Source organism: Amblyomma mixtum, chromosome 7 (genome assembly GCF_055824585.1).
Source record: "Amblyomma mixtum isolate Tamu chromosome 7, ASM5582458v1, whole genome shotgun sequence".
In the NCBI taxonomy this organism is placed as follows: domain Eukaryota; kingdom Metazoa; phylum Arthropoda; class Arachnida; order Ixodida; family Ixodidae; genus Amblyomma; species Amblyomma mixtum.
Window position 1 is genome coordinate 60,698,383 of NC_143018.1, and position 20,498 is coordinate 60,718,880.

The following is a 20,498-nucleotide window of genomic DNA, read 5'->3' on the forward strand; positions in this document are numbered from 1 at the left end:
TCGCTAGCATTTCTAAACTGCTGTTGCCTTCAGAGACTGTTGAACATTACTTTGGTTTTCTGCGTGTTAATTTTAGCCCCACCGTTCTGCCTGTCTAATTCATTGATCATGCTTTGCAGTTCATGCTCTGAATGACTTAGCAACGCAATGTCACCAACGAATCGCACATTACTTCGGTATTCTCCATTAACTCTTATTCCCAACTGTTCCCATTTCAGGCCCCGGAATACCGCCCGTAAACATGCGGTGGATATCTCGCATTGGCGAGATAGCGTCTCCCTGCCTGACACCCTTCCTTATTGCAATTTTATAGCTGATTTTATGTAGGACTATGGTAGCTGTGCAAGCGTTATAAATATCTTCCAGTATTTTCACATAACACTCTTCTACACCCTGATTCCGCAATGTCTGCACTACAGCTGAGGTTTCCATGGAGTCAGATGCTTTCTCGTAATCAATGACGGCTATATAAGGGGTTAGTTATGTTCCGCGCATTTCTTTATCACCTGATCGATAGCGTGAATGTGATCTATTGTCGAATATTCTTTACGAAAGCCTACCTGATGCTTTGGTTGATTGAAGTCTAAGGTTGTCCTGACTCTATTAGCGATTACCTTATTAAATACCTTGTAGGCAACGGACAGTAAGCTGACCGGTATGTAATTGTTCCAGTCCTTGACGTCTCCTGTCTTATGAATTAAAACAATGTTAGCGTTCTTCCAAGCTCTTGGTACGCTCGAAGTCACAACGAATTGCGTACGTAGGGTGGCTAGTTTTTCTAGCACAATCTCTCCGCCGTCCTTTAACAAATCTGCTGTTACCTGATTCTCACCAGCTGCTTTCCCCCTTTGCATTGTTCCTAGAGCTTTCTTTACTTCCTCCTTCGTTACTGGCAATTTCCTACTGCTGTTCTCTACTGCATCTCTCAGTAACGTTCTGATTACATTCGCCACTATATAGATTTGTGTAGAACTCTTCGGCTACTTATCCTTATCTTATCCATATTGCTAATGACATTGCCCTCTTTGTCTCTTAGCGCATACAACTGGTTTTTACCTATGACTAATTTTCTCTTCACTGCTTTTAGGCTACCTTCGTTCTTTAGAGCATGCTCGATTTTCTCCATGTTAAACTTGCTTATGTCGACTAATAGTATGAAGCCTATTTCATTTTTAGTCTTACCATTTGGGCTTTTCCACGCCCACTTCCTGTTTGCTTGTTTACGGAAGAAGGTATTCATGATCCGCAAATTATTTATTTCTGCAAACTCTACTAATAACTCTCCCCTGATATTCCTAGAACATATGCCATAGTCACCTACCACTTGGTCTCCAGCCTGTTTCTTGCCTGCCTCCGGATTGAAGTCGCCCATCAGTACAGTGTACAGTGATTTTACTTTGGTAATTGCCGATTCCACACCTTCATAGAAGCTTTCAACGATCTGGTCATCGTGGCTTGATGTAGGCGCGTAGGCCTGCACCACCTTCAGCTTGTACCTCTTATTAAGCCTAATTACGATATCTTTAAGTGCTACGCTAAAAAGTATTCCATTATGAAGACGACGTGTTTGTTCTTCTGGACGTTAAACTCCGCGATTTTGTCCTGAAAGACGAAGTCTTTGTTTCGGGGGGTTGTCACAGCAGTGGGAGGAGCTACGGGGAAGAAGAACTGCACAGTCACACGTGACGTTGCTGGGTTCGGACCACTCAGCGTGGCGCTTCGCCACGACATGTTCCAATGACGTCATGAGCGACGTCGTCCCACACTACCACTCCTTACCAACTTCCGATAACGCCGGCTGACTACTACTGCTACTGCTATTACGACGCCGACGCTCAGACCAGGGAACGGGCCTTTAAAAGCTATCGCCGTGAAGCGAGTGCGACCAGTCGAAAGTGCGAACAAATTTAAAAGAAAAAAAAAACTGAAAACAAAAAGACAAAAAGGGAGGAGAGGAAGCGGAGAAGGAAGGAGAGCTCAACAAGGGTGCAGTTCCAAGCGCAGTGGCGGTGAAAAGGCGTCCCTGGGGTCTCGATCAATCTTAGTCTCACTACCAGGCGTTCGCTAGTGCGAGCGAGTGTCTTGCTTACTGATTTTCCTCTTTTATTTTCCCTTCGTTCTTGCCCTACTTCACTTTGCATCTCCTTTTTTTCTCTCGCAGTTTTTCCCGGTGCCGCCGTCGCGAACGCTGATGCATCGGTGGGCTCAAAACACAACTCGCCTATAGAATCCAGAACTGCTCGCGTTTTGCGCCAAGGGACCCTGGCGGGACTGGATTAGGTTACGTTTCGTATATCGAGGCATATGTTTTCGTTGTTTGTGCGTCTGTTTATCTGTACGTGAGTGGGGAAGGAAGCGAATGGAAACAACCAGTAATCCCTACATCCTCTTCACCAGGAAGGAGGGCATGCAGAATCGGGAAGTTCTCCATCAAGATTTCTCCAGCGGCGACCTTCATGGCCCAAGTGTCTCTTTGGGACGTTAAACCCACAAATTACGATTTCATCTGCACGCATTATGCTCTGGTAGTCATATCGCCGTGATAAAGAGGAGACTTGAATACATTATGGCGCGCATGTGTACGAAGTGTGCTCCGTGAATTCTGCATCCGCGCTCAGTGGCGTAGCCAGAAATTTTGTTCGGGGAGGGGGGGAGGGAGGGAGGGGGGAGGGGCCTCATGTTGCAGCGCGGCCTCAACTTGGAATTTGTGGAGAGATCATACGCAAGAATAATAACTGCATTGCCATTGACAATGTCACTGTGTATTAGATAACGCTGCGCACTGTCTAGACAAGTGAAATATGTATTGTTTAAATAAAAGAATGTACTCGCATGTCTTTAAAATCTTGGCAGACATAACTGATACCAATGCTTCCATGTTAATGAATATTTAATAAGTAAAGAAAATATCACACGAAGTCTAGAACTATATCAGTCCGAAACCAGCAAAGCTTTGCGCTAGGATGGGGCTCCTTGAGTAACGTGACTCCAGGTGCATGGGCGCTGCCACGAAATCCAATCCGAGTTAGCAATGTTTGCGCCAAAATGTCTTTTCTAGTCTGAAAAAGACATTGCAGCTGACAAAATCCAGAAGGACTTCCGGCGCCGGTGGTTGTTTTGGTCAGCGGTGCGTGACAGTTCGAAAATATTTCGGGGTGGAGGGAGAGGGGGGGGGGGGGGGCTGAAGCCCTATACCCCCCTGGCTACGCCCCTCTCCGCGCTTGCAACATTTTTAATAGCTGGGGGAATATGGCGGAGCTCGATTCTGTCCAAAGTGGGAAATTTCCTCCCTCAGGCAACTTTCTGTAACGCACCTGCCGACGTCGAAAGACCATAGCCTGAAAAGTCACGAACTTTACACACTCACGGCTAAGGCACCGTGGCGTGATCATGTTGCACTCATTGACATTCACCGTCGAATGAGCGCTGTTCCTTTGGAAACTCTTTTGGAAATTTTTTTTAGTTTTTTTTTAGAATTAAGCTATACAGTTTATCGGTTTTCCTAGATTATTGTCTCTAAAGTTAAAAACACTTCCTCTAACCTGCCGCCGCGGTGGCTCAGTGGTTACGGCGCTCGGCTGCTGACCCTCATCATAATCTACACATAAGCTGCCAAATGCCACTCGCATAGAAAGGTGTCCATCCCCCCACAACGTAAACTGCCGCTTCCACGCACTGCACTGCGAGCTCCTAACGAAATCAGGAGGAATGCAAAACGCAAACGCGAAATGTTTTGCGCAATGCAGAATCAGCAGGTGATTTTATCGCCCTGTATAAGCTGTAGTATACTTTTTTAGAAATGCCAACAGTTTATAGACTTACTTCAGAGCGGAGTGAAGAAAAAAATTCCATCTGCCACATCTGGGATCCAACCCGCGACGTGCGCATGCTCAGGACGAGAGTCGTCATATACATAAAATATCCCTCAATGCCCTCTGTGACTTTTAAAACTCATCGCTTATTTCTAAACACAAGCCCCTCAACTCTCCAATTTAGAGCCACTTCTACAGGACCCCAGCTAAGGAACAAAGAATTATGCAGCAGATTTCTGCTCTCGCCTTACGAAATGTCACAGTGCCGTGACACTGGTAATCTTGCACACGCGTTCATGAAAAACCGCACTCGATAACACACACTACGAGGTAGCTCACGCACGCGACACAGGTACAGTTGGGACTTCAATGCACATACTAATAACAAAATTGCGGTCCGAATGGCTCACCTGCGTTTGGCCCTGACATCAGCCATGCGCGTACGACGCTTTGTGATCGTCGACCTTTTGCTTTGAAGGTATCGCCGCCGATTCCCCATTTGACACTTTTACACACAAAAAACTGGCAAGATAACGTGATAAAAAACGGCGCTGCACATAAATACAGAAGCACAGTAAAAAAAAAACACCAACAAGCAAAACAGCACGATACGCCGATGACAGCCTGCGGAGCAGCCGAAGAAGCGACCGAAAGGCAGGACAGGCTTCAGCGTAGTCAGCCGTCCGTACCGGGGCGAGAGTTGCGGGCGTCACACACACATGGGAGGCGCTGCGCACACGTTTCAGTAAACCCCAATAGTTACTGTCTCGTACGTCTTGCTTCAAAATGTTTGACAGCGCCACTGTCGTTGACCGGCGGAACTCCAATGTTGAGTCAAAACGCCCGCGAGATTCAAATGCAGCAGCCCCGTCGACCAACAAACGGGGCGAGTGCGAGCTAACATGAGCCGTTTATCATACCCAAATTTACATCACTGGTAGTTTAAGACCAGCGACTTCAGTTCCTGTCAAAAAAGCCTGGAATATAACAGTGATCTTTCGCGCTGGATGTATTTTGCGGAGGTTACGGCGCACCAAAAAATAGCGCAATTGAATGGCGCAGTAATACCGTTCTGTTTGTAATAGCGAAATTCGGCCTTGAGCAGATCCTTGAATATTTCCTAAATATTTCGCGTGCAAAATTTGTTCCCTATACGACGTTTACTTGCTTCTAAAACTTAGATCAAAAGAGCGCAGTTTCTAGGTTACGACCAACTTTGAACAATGAAAACTAAAAAATTATGACATGTAGCTCAATGAAATTTTCAAGAATTAACAACATGGGTACTATCTACAATCCTGCTAAATATGTTTGTGATTTATGAACTGGACTAGGAGTTATTAATGCGCCATTCTTTTAAATTTCACACTTTTTTATGGCACCAGTTCTAAATAACTACCCAATATAACTCAATAAAATGCCTGTGAGGTCCTTGAGTCACACTTAATCTAAAAGCTGCAGAAGCAGTTTTCTTTTCGGAGCAGTAGTTTTCGTAACCAGCAAATCCAACGCAGGCAAGTCGAGCAAAAATATCGTTTTATGCCCCTCGCTCTTTTGCTCACTGCTATCATACTAACGTGAATAGCTTTTAGCGACACATACCATCGCAAAGAAGATACAATTATCTTTACAATGCGCTCAATATCATTTCTCTAGCGCAAACGGATGAGCCACACCGCTCACACAAACATGACGAAAAATGGCTGCTGACCGCCGCTAGCGTGGTACCGCCGCCTTAAAGAACCCCAGGTGGTCGAAATTTCCGGAGCCCTCCACTACCGCTTCCCTCACAGCTTGAGTCGCTTTGGGAAGTTAAGCCCCCATAAACCTAACTAAACCAAGCTTCCTGTTATCTGAATTTCCGACTTTTGCGAAAAAAATTCTGAAATCCCCAGAATACCTGAATATATCCTAAGGCAATCACAAATTTTTAAATATAAATTTTCACGCGTACCCTCGTAATATGTTTCATTTATTAGTAATCAAAAACTGACAAAAAACGCAGACCCCGTAAGCGCGGCACTCCACCTTTTTCTGATCAAGACATTCGGGTGCTTAGATCTTTTTTTCTTTTTCGGCAAAAATAGTTGACGATTCCTTTGTTTAAAGTCTTAATGAAATGACAAAAAATGTTAGGCAAATACAAGTTGTCTCTGCCAGCCACCCAGGGCGCGATCTTATCTGAAACACCCTGTCTGCAGCGGGTCACAAAACCGGAGCTACTAATATTTAGGAAGGAAGGAGACTGACCCTGTTATAGTACTTGAGGGGGGGGGGGGGGGGGGGGGGTGATCTGAGAGTTCCTGTTTGCAACGGGTCATAGAACTGCAGTTCCTGGTTCTGGTTGGATGCAATGTTTGTTATAGGGACATAGGGATAGGCTCAAAACGATTGCGTTGGTATCTATGGCGCCAACTTCGCAAGCATTAATTACATGGCTGATCAATCTTGGAAAAGCATCTCATTTTGCCGTATGCACTCTCTCATGATGTGAAGAGATCAGCGCGAAAGATAGAGGAGGGAAAGAAGAGACGACAGATAAGACATTCACCAGCGCTATTCACCAGACATTCACTTTCTCATTTTGTCACGGGGTCGGGTGTCAAATTCCGACATTTTGAACTTCCCAATATCATATAATCTTATTGTGTTCGGTTTAAGCTGGGCCTAATATACGCACCGAGCGCGATTCTAGGAGAGTATCAAATAATTATATATCACATTTGGTCGTGGATACTTGAGAATATTACAATGAAGGCATTGATTTTCAAGTTTGTGTCGCGGTGCATCTCACTCTCCCTAACGTCAGTTACAGTCGAGCCCACTTATAACGGCCGCAGTTATAACGAACTCTCGCTTATTACGAACGACCCTGGTCCTACCGTCAGGATAATTTGGGCAATGGCACTGCATCTCAGATACAACGATCCAATGGGGTCACACAACTCTGTTACAGCGAACGAGGAAGCGCTGTAAACTCGGCCCCGTCCTTATAAAAATGGTCTATAGACAGTCTATAGACTATGAATACACAAAAAGAAATATCTACAGGAAGGCAATACTGTCTATAAGCAGTCTATAGACTGTGAATACACAAAAAAAATATCTACAGGAAGCCAAAAAGTCTATAAGAAGTCTATAGACTGTCTATAGAGAAAAGTCCACTAAAAGTGTATGGCCATAAATTTATAGAACGTCTATAGACTTTCTATAGCCGTTGTATTTCCTGTAGACCCTTCTCTAGGATTTGTCTTAGAGAGCCTATAGAATTTATAGACAGAAGTCTATGGACATGTCGCATCGTTTAAGCAGCTTGTCGGTAGCGTTATCGGCGAGGGGCATGTGACTGCTCTGGAGAGCATGGAAAGCGCCGTAATATGCTCTAGTTTTAATACACAGACGCGCATAGGAAACTTACATTGTCTATGTATTTTGGCTGTAACATGGGAAGTCCACTTACAACGAACCTCGGACACAACGAACACGATCTGCGTGGCCGTGAGGTTCGTTATAAGAGGGCTCTACTCTCGAACGTCATGTTTCTAGATTCCCACGCCCGTCGCAACTAGACGCCAAGCAGACGGCTACTTCCCCAGACGTTCACTCGATATCAAGAACGCGCATGTGTCTTCGGAGGAGTTCCGAACTCTCTTTTCCACCCTAGAGTTCCGCGTTTCAGAGACAATGATGGTTGACATCTCGCTTCGACTGGCACTAACAACCGTGTTCTCAAGCGTGCGCTCCATATGTCCCTCTACACAAACATTATTCGCAAGTTTAAACACCAGCAAAAAAAAAATCACTTCCGCTCCTTCCCAGCGATGACCCGCCGGCCGTGTGATGTAAGGCGCATAACTCAAACACGCCTTACACCGCTGTGCCTAAGAACGAGCCAGCCAGGAGTCGCTGGTGCGCGCGAAGGGTTTTTCCAAGCACGAAGAAGGCGCTGTACACACACAGGCGTGAACTGTTTTGGGAGGGCGCACTTTTAACCGGCACCGAGCGAGATCGGCGCGAGCGAGAGCGCGCGCGTTGAAAACCGGGAGCCGGCCAGAAACAGCAGCTAAAGTTTTCACGACTGAGAGAACGAAGGGAGCAGAGAGAGAGAGAGAGAGAGCGGTAGAGAGTGGGTAAGAAAGAGCGCGCGATAGAAAGAAGTGGAGGGAGAGGAGGTGTGCCGGCGCGCGCACAGCTGCCAAGCTCCGCTGCGCATGCGCCTCGGCGCCGGAACGCGGACTGGAGTGCGCATGCGCGCGCGCGCGTCTGGTTCGAGCCGCGGCCCTCGTCGATGCGACGACGAGACCCCGGTCCAAGCTCGCCGCTTCGCCGGCAAACTGCAGGAACGTGGGACAGTGGTGGCCGTCTGCTGACACATCAGACTCGTGCGCGCGTGGTTTCCGGCTCGTATACCCGAAAAATTAAACCGAAGAAACGATATGCAAGACGGGTGCAGGCCGGCTATCAGACAAATGCACGGCTTGCTCTGAGCAGTGGAGGGCGTGCCGACTGCGGGCTTGAAGATGCGCGAGCAGGATGTTGCATGTCCCAGAATGAAACCGATGATCTGTAATAAATGCGACCATCTACAGAGTGACTGGAACATGCTTCCAGAGACTCTAACCATCTACAGCGTGGAGCACCTCCCCGTCATTGTGCGCCAGTGAGTTCCCGAGAGTGTATGCGAACGCAAAGCTGACATATGCGCTATCCTCTTCTGGTTTTTTTTTTCCTTCTTGAAGCGCACTCTAGCGTTCTGCAGCGCGCACGCCTTGCAGATCAGGTGACTCCTGAGACGAATACGACTTGTAAATGTGAGACGTTCTACTTATTCGTTTTTTTTTTGGTCGGTCAGGTGACTCGGCAAACACATACGACTTGGAAATGTGAGACGTTCTACTTATTCGTTTCTTCTTTTTTTTTTTTTTTGCAACACGATGTCTACAGGTACAGGGCATATATCCACATTTGGAAGTCGTCTTTACCGCTCGCAATTTCCTGTTTATCAGCCAACCGACGTAGACACGCCTTTACCTGACAGAATAAACTTTTCGGACGCGGCACCGGTTTAGCAGTGCACGAGCTCCTTTTTTCTTTTCTTGTTCTTCTATTTTGACGCGTACTAAAATGAACACTGGGTAATGCGCCATGGAATACTCGTGGCGCGCAGCACGGATCAGCGGAATGTCGATGCTCTCCAAAATACAATGCACAGGTATCTGCAGCAAAAGGCATCGTTCTTGTCTGCAAAACCAACCCGGTGCGCGGAATTGGCTTCGAAGAATCGGCTCACATCGAATCGCTGAAGCCGCACCCTGCAAGAAGGGTTGCGTCACATTACTGTCGGTGCTTAGTGAAGCATGGGACTACCCGGATCGCGCGAACTTTTCGTGCCTTACCGAAACTAAAACTAAGTTTACAGCAACGTGTATCGAAGCATTTTCCTAGTCTAGCCACAATTGAGTGTGAGCCTGCTGAGGTTACGGGCCATCGTTGAGCATCGCTGGATCAACTCCGTTTCCAGAGCAGCAGTGCGATCTACGAAACGTCACGGTCGCAATCAAAACTGCAGGCTATGTGTTGCAAAAGCAAGGCCAGTGAATGCACACTGAGATACTCACTCATTGGCTATGGCTTCGGTGCCGTTTGCGTCGGATCCGGCGAGCAGCGGCAGCGCGCAAACCACCAAAAACAGAAGCACGGGCGATGACGACGTGAAACGGTAGCAGCCGCGCGAGCTACTACGGTAGCACGATCGGCGTCGGTCGCCGAGCGGCGGCGGCAGCGCTGGCAGTCTCGGTGACGGTCGTCGTCGCACCGGCGGCGTAGGGCGCTCGGAGCCGCGGCAGCTCCCCATGGGTCAGCACTCACGTAGGGATCCCGGCGCACGGGTCCATGGGCCGACGACGTCGAGGGGTCCTAACCCAGCACCGCGCACGCATGGCGGCAGCCGGCAGCGCCTGCTGCAGCACAACCGCGGCTTTCGCTCGCCCGGCGCCGCCACCGAACACCACCGTGCGCCGACGGCGGCATCATCCCCGCACAGCGCGCTCCACCTCACGAGCCAGCGGCGATCTTGCACGGATTCCTATATAGGAGCGAACGGATCGCGCTAGTAACGATAACGGCACGCGCACACAGTACCACCGGGCTCTTTTACGGGGCCCAGCAAATCCAGCGGACGTAGACCGGCGGCGCGCACACAGCCACACCACGGGAAAAGCGGCGGCGTCAGCGGCGTCGGCAACGCACCCACCCCACCCGGCGCTCTTTGCGGCGATGAACGGCGCAACGGAGGGAAAAAAAATATCGGGGAGAGAAAGAGGAGAGGGCGGCGGATGAGCGCCGCGAGCGTCGTCAGCGTCGCCGGCGTCGGGCACGACGCACTTGTTCGTGCTTGTAGCAGACGGGGCATGCAAGGTATCTGCCGTTAAAAACTCTTCAATATTGCACAATGAAATGTCGCAGTTCAAAGAAATGCGGGCGTTATTCGTTACCTTTAAAAAGCCAAAAATGAAAATTTTATGAAAGTAGTTCAGTCTGCACTTTGTTTCTTCGCGTCTAGATGGCGCAATAATCTGCTTACTCCACATAAGGAGATTGAAATTATAGGGTACGCGTTGAAGCGGGTGTTATTTTCAAATACCGAAAAGCGATGAAGAATCTACAGCGAGAAGGAATTCACCCCGTTTTTCTTTTTTTCCTTTGCGAGTCCGCGAGGCTTGCCCGCACTCTTCCAGTGGCAAGCGGCGAAGCCAACGCATTGAAGATGCAGAAGCCGCCCGCAGCGCCGCCACACTCGCTTCGGGCTGTTGGAGCTCGTTCGATTTGTGCCGCGAGAAAGAAGCTACGATGGAAAGCGTGGCGCGCTCTAGCGCTTTCCTCTCAAGGCTGAAAGCCAAGCGAACCTCGCGTCGAGCCCTTGCAGACCACGTGTCTGCTTCCCCGGCCGATGACGTCACAGCCAAGACTTGAGCTCTCTGTCTCGAAGTAGCGGACAGCGCCCGACATTCGGATGCGCTCTGTTTGAATCCAGCCGGTAGAAATAACGGCATTCAGCGCAAACCGTACGACTTCTGGCGTTTCTTCACGTTTTCCATGCGTTCTCTGTCCTCTTCGTACCCTTTCCATACTGAATTGTACACTTATTCACCATCATCGCCGACAGCAAATAGTGTAAGAGCAGTGGGTTGCCTATAAGCATCAGTGCACGCCTAAACCACGCCTGTTCTTTTCGTTTACCTTTTATTTGTCTCTCTACCATGAAACCTACCCAGTTTCACCCCTTTCAGTCGATTTAATTGATTTATTCGCTCCTATTCGAGCCTACGCTTTTAGGTCTCCATCTCGACCCCGTGTGCCTGCCAACCCACCCAATGGGCACTGAACGTCCCGTGAACGTCCTGAAGACATCCTGAACGTCCCCAGGACGTCCAGAGAATGTTCAATGCCCATTGGGCGTTTTGCGCGACACCCAACTGCGCAGTCAAGTCACAGTGGGTTCGCCCACCTTCATCAATCACTGCGCAACAACAACCTCGGAATCGCCATTTATACTTCTTTTCGATTACTGGGGCCCGCCGGTGCATTGATCTACTTCTCGACGTTGCTGGTCTCCCGGCGCAGTCAATGTCCGACCGTATCTCCGTATTTCCTTGCACACGGTCCGCATAGGTCGAGCCACGGCTGAATCACTTGAACGCTACACGTGACGTCGACCGCTGGGCAACCTAATAAACGAAAACGACGCTGAACAAGCTGCGTGCGCGTGAAGCGTGGCTGCTCCGCTTTGTGCTCCCGGCGGCGCGCGCGTGACGCTTCTCTTGCATTGTTTGTTGCCTCCCCACAAGCTCGATCGATCACGTGGCCGATCACGTGGCTTCTCATGTGACCTCGGCGCGACGCGCCACCGCTTTTGATGAGCGTATTTTTTTATTGTGGACAGCTGCTGCCCCCTGCTGCTCGCGCCGCGCACCTGCGTACAGTTGATATTGTTGTTGTTGCTGTTTAGAGGGAAAAGATGAACGCCATCTTTTCGTCTTCTGCGCGCGTAGATCATCTGTTCCGAAAAAAAGCTAGGAGACCTCAAATTTCATCCATCTTTTGCAAGGACTCCCGGGATATCAAGCATTAAGGAACCTAAGTTCATGGGATATTTCTAGTGGTTGCTGATAAGATTATCTGGAGTATGCATTACTGTTATCTCGAATAACATTTGCTACCCAGAACTCAAGGTAGTCTTGATGGTATTGCAAATGTGTAGTGTACACAGCGACATCTGTACCAATAGTTTCGTCGATGAATCAACTGTTCGCTATAAGATATGCGTCTGTCATGAACACAGAATAGCATTACCACGATGCATTTAATGCTGAAAAGCTTGCTAGGTCGTTAGCGAGGAAGCTTAAGTTTTTCGGCACGTTTTATTTCAAGATGTAAGTTGTACATTCTTCTCCTGACAAATTCACTCATACTTTCATCATATGCATCAACATAGTTAATTAGTAAATTCAAACTTTCATAGATACTTGCTGGTGTTTCAAAAGAAAGAAAAATTATTAGTGTTAATCATACATTTTACGAGCACTGAGAGGCGGTATGTGAGATCATAAATCTTCCTGAGGCCGTTCTGCAATCTTCCCGAAAGTTCGAGATAAAGAAAATATATTTTCTTTATCTCGAACTTTCGGGAAGATTGCAGAACGGCCTCAGGAAGATTTATGATCTCACATACCGTCTCTTAGTGCTCGTGAAGTGTATGATTAGCACTAATGAATTTATTATTTACTTTGAAGAACGTGCCCACAAGCCGTCCGCCTATAGGCCGTCGTCTAGGCTGATGGGCTGAAGCCAGTCTTCTATCTGTGGGAAAATAAAGTTACCTACTACTACTAATGCTAAATGGCATTGATGTTGCATCAGCTAAATGTCTCTAAAGTTTTAGAAGAAAAACATATTACCAACAATGTTTGCATTCGTAATGTTCGCAACATGTCAGATAAGTTCTATGTGCTACGCCCTAAGACTCTACGCAGTTCCTAATATTGCTACGGTGTTATGAGAACCACAGAAAAGACAGCACGCGTGGGGAATATATTTCCCCGCTTGGCAAGCCCACAACAGGCGAAAGCGTTTGCCTCTGCAGATAATCACCGAAAATAAATGTTCGAAAATTATAAAACTTCAATGTATAGAGGCAAACAAACTAACACATGACTTCCTTTCCGCCTCCTCGAAGAAGGGATAGCGTATTTTACCTTAATGCTAAATAAGTGACGTTCAACCATGAAATTTCATCTCTTTGGTTCACTCGTTGCGTTCTTCTGAACACAGAAAGCGAGCTAGAACCTAACGTTACGGCAGCAACATATGCATAGATCAAGGTTTTAGAATGCTGAAGAAGATGAGGAAAGTTATTTGAATAAATTGAAAATAATATAGGCCCAAAGCAATGTCTCTAGTACAGCTTATTCTATCTGACTTAAATGTTGGGCGATAATCGCAGATCATTACCCTTTGCTTACGCGACGTAGGTAACTCTAACAAAGTAGGACCATAAGTACATCAATGCTGTCGACATAGCTTTTTTTTTAAAACCAATACGTGTTCCTGTTGCCATTTTTATCATTTTCTATGGTGTACGAGTTCAATTGTTGAAAATTTGATTCTTTTTCATGCGTTCATAGCGTCCATTACCTCATTACAAATGTAACCCCGTAACTCAATCAGCATTCATATATTCGTTTCACATGACAAATTTCAGAACGTGCGAATAAGTACCACGAATTGCACCGTTAGGTGAAATGAATCAGTGCGGACACAGAGAATATCATTCTTAGCTTTACATAGCCGACTATGCAAGCAATCGTAGCCGTCCGCTTCGCCAACGGGCAGATGCTTCATGGAGGTGACAACCGCTTCATGTGAAGTGCCTCTGTGCACTATGAAAACCGTTGTCAGTTTTCATGCAAATTGCAAACATGCAAATTGTTAGTCATGCTACAAAAACGAACATGTGAATTGTGAGTCTCGATAATCGAATATGCCAGTTACGAGACATGCTAGAATGCTAGAAATATTCAAATTGTTAGTCATGCTAGAAAAGCGAATATGCGAATTATGAGTCATGATAGACAATCGAATATCCCAGTTACTAGACATGCTATAATGCTAGAAATATTGAAATTGTCAATCATGCTAGAAAAGCGAATATGCGAATTGTGAGTCATGCTAGAAAAGTGAACATGCGAATTGTGAACCATGATAATCGAATATGCCAGTTACGATACATGCTAGAATGCTAGAAATATTCAAATTGTGAGTCATGCTAGAAAAGTGAATATGCGAATTGTGAGTCATGATAATCGAATATGCCAGTTACGAGATATGCTAGAATGCTAGAAATATTCAAATTGTGAGCCATGCTAGAAAAGCGAATATGCGAATTGTTAGTCATGCTAGAAAAGTTAACATGCGAATTGAAAGTCAAGCTACAAAAGCGTACATGAAAAATGTGAGTCATGCTAGAAAAGTCAGTATTTCAACGCTTCTAGATCCATAGCGAAGCTTCTAGTTCGCTTGGCTGCCACCAAGTGGCGCATAGCTTTGAACATTCAAAAATAGTGCATTGATATCATCCGTGACGTGAAAAAGAAAGAAAATTCCTGAGTGGTTGCAGAACTGAACGTGGTGTACCGCTAGGCTTAGCGGCACTGGCTGGGCGTTGTCCCGAATTCCACGTAATGTCCATCCGATTTTAATTCTTGAATAAAAAATCGATTCTGTGGCTCCTTCTGTCTCTTTTGGTGTTTGTACAGCACCGAAAGACGCGTTTATTGCAGAGAAACTTAGATGTAAAGTTTTCTCTCCACTCGATTCAACTAGTGACGTCAATACCGAAAAGGACTCCGTGATCAGCGCGGGAAAGCGATCGGTGGTGTAGCCTTGCCTCTGGGATTCGCGTAACCAGAAAAATGTCTCCACGCACCGCAGTTTGTGTGCGACAACTGCCAGTGGTGGAGGAACGTGTATTCCATTCTGTGGTCTTCCCCAGCTTACCAAATCTCCGTTTTCAGCAAAAGTGGCGCTTTCAGGCAATCTATAACGACAATTTATTGATAGAAACGAACTCCAAATTGCTCTCAATGTACTTTTGAAGCTGATACCATTGTGATTTTGAGCGGATTCTTTGCGTGTCACACCGCAAGAAGATGAGATGTTATGCAGAAAAAAAGGACCACATACAGGCGCTAACTAGCAACTATTTGTTAATCATAAAACTCCGTAAATATAAAAGGTATGCGAAAGTGAATACTAAAAATGCGCAGCCGAAATTGCGTAATTTTCGATTAGCTTTCTAGTTTTGTTTCTGCCTGCCTTGCAGAAGGGTCGTAAGGTTTCTTTAATCAAATGTAGTTGCTAGTAAGCGCTTGTCTGTGATCCTTTTTCTGTTGACATTCGGTAGGCTTGCGCTCAGATAAATAACAGATGCGGTGATACTTTACCGAAAATCATTTTTCGCTTATAGGCTTAGCTCACGAACATCACGTATAAGTGTAAGGATAGATCGAAGCCAACACTTTAGTCTGTAGTCTACTTTTGGTAGTTTCCCTAATCAACATTTCTTATTGACCCACTTCCAGGACGAAACGCGCCATGAACGGAGTTGCTGACCACTCGACGACGTCCGTTCGGTCTCGAACGACACTGCGCATAGCTCGAGCCCCCGTACGCCGCTTTCTCATATTTAAAGCGGAGAATCTCTCCCTCAATCCAAAACTCGATCAATCAATGCGGGAGCAGTACGAAGAAGCGTCAGCATAAGAAAATATATCAATATATATCGAAGCCCCAAGGACGGTTGAAATGAGAAAATCGTACAAGGACGCTGTTTGTTTTCTTTTTTGAGAATAGCGGAAACGGGTCGCCAAGAGCCCGCGGCATACGAAACAGGACTACGACAGAGCGACGCGTTTTTGAATCACGCAGAGCAAGATTATTTGTCTCTCCGCTCGACGGACGGCTATACGGACGGACGCTTGACGTCGACTGTTTTCTGATGCAAAGCATCCCAGCTGTACTCCCCCCCCCCCCCCCCCCCCCCTCTTCTTTCTCTTCACCGTTCTTTCCACTCGCTAGCCGTCGACTCCGCGCGCAGCGCCCATGTCTTTTAAACTCACTCTTTCCACCTTTCATTTCCTCCGTCGCAACGCCGCAAACCTTTTCTTTTTTCCCTGCCAGCTGGTTCGAGTCGCGTTCACTTTACTCGGTTCTTCACTTCGTTCCCGACCGCCACTGTAACCGCATCTGACCGTAAAACACGCACGTAAAAAAAGCCTTCGCGCCATGCATGATTTCTAAACTCCCCGAAATCCACCATCGCCTGCCCGCCTTTGCCGAGGTAGTTGTTCCAAGCCCCAACAACTCTCGCGTACGTTTCTCCCCCGACTTCCGTGCGCACTCGGAGTACAGTATACGACTGTCTCCATCTTTTATCTTTCTTTTTTCTTTTTTTTTCCTGGAGCGAAGTATAGCCCGCATTCTCCCTAGCCCGCTACGCTCCTCTACCTGGGCCTTCTTTCTCCGATGAATAATGTAGATCGTCGGTTTTACTCCCCGAACGACTTTCCACCGAGACAGCTCTCAAGACCGGCAGAGAAGTGTAGTGAGGGAAAGAGTTGCCGGAAACTCTCGGTACTCCACGTCGCGGTTTGGACGCAGACAGAAGAGCTCACTCGAGACGAAGAACACAGTGTGTATGCGGGGAAAAAAAAAAACAATCTGGCGCAAGTCACGAATCAAATGTCAGAGCCTGTCTCGCGATGTTCGCAGTATGCTAGCCTACAAATTGAACTCTAGAATACAAAAGAAACGGAACAAATAAAAGAAAAATGACGCGACGTCTAAGCTTGGCAGGCATATCTCTGGCGGAGTTTGCTTTGCTATACGGCTTTCAAGAACATTCCCCGGTCCGCTCTGGTTGCGGTGTTGGTGTTCGTGGCGGTGGTTTTAAGCAGGAGGTTTCGTTCGGTAGCTCGGTGCGTATTTACACTCGAGAACCCTGGGTTTATTGTTTGGGAACAAAAATAATTTCCCAGCGATCCACAACACCGTGCGACGAATAGAAGTACGCTCTTTGCGGTCACGTCTCTTCGAATTCCCGGTATAGCGAACGTGATTGGGTTGCACGAAACTGGCGGCGTCTTCAGTTTTCGCGTGGACGTACAGTGCGCGCGTTTCAGCTTTTTTTTTTCCCCCGCAGAAACGCGACGACGAGGAGTCACGAACGGCACATTTTGTGCCTTTTTACGCCCTTTTTCTAGACTTCTTGCAAGGAAAAAAAAAAAAGGCGCGTGGAAGCATTTGCTTTGCATTCAAAGTAACCAGCAAGTTATGCCAAGAACTCGAAAAGAAACGGGGCAGTATAGTAGCACCCACGAAATACGTGACGAGACGCATATTTACATCCTGCGTGTAGAAAGAGATGCATATAGGCCTTTTCTTTTCATCCCTTTTTCTGTACGTTTCAAAAGATACGCATGAAAAAAAAATTCATGCTTTTCATTTTTTGTCGTCGATGCACTAAAGTATTGGTAGCGCGTAGTTTTTATGCGGATGAACTGCACTTCGCGTACAGAGTGATATGTGCAACGCTTTAGACTTGCCTTGAAGCACATAAGGGTGCATCCGACCCGTGCTATACACCCCTTTTACGCTCTTTCTGCCGACGCTGTCCAGTATAGAGCAGGCAGGGAACACTGAGATTGGAAGCAGGTATGCCCGGACTTTCAATGCCAAGTCCGAGTCAGAGGCTGCCAGTAGCAAATACGCCTTGCATTCACTTTTATTTAGTTCTGGTTTTCAGTAAATCCGACACAGGAGACGCTGAAGTGCTCAGGAAGCGTTGGTTTCACCTCATTTATTTGCTTAAATAGAAGATGATGATGATAATGGTGGTGATGATGATGATGATTATGATGTCCACAGGCTTAATGGCACATACCCACGGCGGGGGATTGGCCAGGCTGCACTATCTTCTTCTTCATCCTCTTAAGAATGGCACATACCCACTATTGCTGTCGTTCTTCTTAAGTTACCCTTACTTGTCTATGCATAGTCGCCGTTTCTTGTCGTCTGCCACTTCTTCCAGGTCTTAGCTGCCTGCATCCACTGACAACTTCTCCAGATGATCTATCCCCGTCAGTTCTCCCCACATCCACTTTGGTCCCCGTGCGCCTTGATGAAACCAATGGAGCCTGTACTACAGTAGCTTCGTTCTTATGTTGGCGGATTAAACCACGCCCCCTTATGTGGCCATTTCGCGCTCTATCCTTCCCGGCCACTTCACACAACTCTGCAAGCATTCTCATCTCAGTCACTTGGATCCTCTTCCACCACCACTAAGTCTACCAAACCTTCAAGTTGACTGCTTGGGCACAAGAAGCTTGTACGTAGTTTACATGAAATCTGAACACTGAGGTTGGGCATGATGGGCTGGATTGACTGCTGTGCTGTTGTCGGCGGCCGACCGAAAGGTCGGCTACCTGGCAACAGTCTAAGGCTGTGGCTGGGGCTGTGGAGTACTAGGTTTGCTCCCATGACGGCCAACACTGGGAGGGGTAGCGTCCTCCTGTAACCTAGCGGGGTGCGGGCGCTGGCGATGAAGGCCTTAGGCGTAGCGCTGGGAGTAGTTGCGCACCCCTGTAATCCAGTTAATGGGAGGCGACGCTAATGATGATCCTGGGAAGGGTTTGTTGTGACCCTATCCCAGGACATTAAAGCGAGTGAGTTCATACGCCGCGGCAGCCTAGGGATAGGTTGCGGCTAAGTCTCCAGCATATTCGCTGCAGGGAAATCCCCGCTGACTAAAGTCATCAGGAGTAGCTAGGGCATTCATGTGTAACCCGAGCCCTAGGATCACCCGGGAGCGCTGCTTGGGTCTGTCCTCGTCCCCCTCCGGGAAACCAGGGCCATCTCCGGGAAACGCTGAGGCCTTCGGGCGTCTCAGTAGGCTAAGAGAACGAGGACGAAGCGAAAGCAGAACTGGCGCTTGCTTCCCTTGAGAGTCTGTGAGTAGTACCGTCGTGAGACCGTTACGGGTGTGAGCTGAAGCCCACACTGGCAATGTGTGGTACGTAGGCGGTAGGTCCTGGCTTGGTGCACCAGGGCCGGCGTCAAATCCAACATGTTTAACAAAAGTTGGTAGAATCGGGCTCTCGCTTGCAGTGCGGCACGAAGAGATTACCCGAAGTCGAGGGCGCCTCGGCGTCTGGCAGGGGTGCACATCACGGAAGTGCACCACGGGGAGTAGCGACCCCGCCTTTCCGAAGCTCGTGGGTTGGACCCACACACGACCAACGGGGTGGCAGTAGTTGACCAGTCCGCCACGCTCGATGGAAGGGCTTTCGAGCGCGAAGATGACCAAACCTGAATTGGTACAATTGGTACAAGAACAGTCTCTGGTGTGGGGGTCCACCATGCACTTTGTGCAAGAGACTTGCACATGGGAAGTGGTCTGGCCCTGGCCTAGTCCGTGTATGGCTGGGGGCATACTGTTTGGACAGACCGAAAACTTCTTTGAACCGAAGCGTGGCCTTGTGGTAGAGCATCCGCCTTGCATTCGGGAAGTGCTGGGCTCAATCCCAGGTGCCGCCGGGCACCCACAGGTTTCTTTAATGCGTACAAGATTTCCCCTGGCCTGGTGCTCGGCTCTTCTAGGGTGAGTTGATTGGGAAAAGGGTCTTGACCACAGTTGCCTTGAGGGATCAGTGATCAGTTCCGCCGTCAAGCAACCCTAAATCCGCCTCGTGTGGTAGAAGCCCAACTTGTGGATGTCTTTCGCTCTTTCCCTGTGACGCTTTGCCCACAGTGACGGGATTTGAAGGCGCAGGCTCCTTTACCAAGCAATGCGACCCTAGGAAGCCGAACACCAGGCCGGGGCATAGCCTGTACCCATTTTGAGAAAACCGGCGTGTACCCGACCGGTGGCGGGAGTCGAACCCACCACCTCAAGAAGCCGAGGCGGGCGCTCTACCACGAGGCCACGGCTGCAGTTAGAGACCTTATGTGTAGGAAATTGAATGTGCCATGTAATGCTTACAGCAATAGCTGTTTCACAGACTTTCCCTGAAACAAACAGCATCCACGTAGTAGGGTGTCCTAACAATGAATTCCCGCTTTCACTCATTGCACAAAGACAACCCTCATGAAACGTTTAGTGTGACTCTTTCCACATTTTCGTGTGATCTAAATATGGCTCACCTAGAAAGTATTTGAAGCACAAGAGTCTATACGGACGTTGCGTGTAACGCCTACGGAAAAGTCAGAATACATGCGGAATCTGTATGGCGACACACCGGACATATGGGAATCACGTGGAAACAGTGCGAAAAATATAGAGAAATCACACTGAAAACAGGAATGCTGCCTATAAATAAGTGACTTCACGGTAATAACGGCCGTTATGGTTGCGGTTAGATTCGCGTAAACCGATAAGGTCATTGTTGCCAGAATAGCACACATTATACTCGGCCCTCGCAGTAGCGTTTGGCTACCAAGAGGCGTTACCATAATAGCTATCACCGTGGTTACCAGCTCCAGTGATTATATTGACTGCTTAGGACACAATAATTCCTACCTTCCTGCTTCTGTTCAATTTGCGCAGTGACTGACTGACAACTCGTCAGCTCG

General features: G+C 47.8%; 1 protein-coding gene across 1 annotated transcript in view; it reads right to left on the reverse strand.

Moving 5' to 3' along the window:
* The window catches only part of LOC149336230 (voltage-dependent calcium channel subunit alpha-2/delta-3-like), a 168,980-nt gene extending 158,898 nt beyond the window's left edge, over positions 1 to 10,082 (reverse strand). Inside the window, exon 1 of the mRNA XM_089552755.1 lies at positions 9,431 to 10,082. Coding sequence (XP_089408881.1) covers positions 9,431 to 9,666 — 236 coding nt within the window. The 5' untranslated portion in view covers positions 9,667 to 10,082. The remainder of the gene's footprint in view (positions 1 to 9,430) is intronic.
* Positions 10,083 to 20,498: the final 10,416 nt, after the last annotated feature.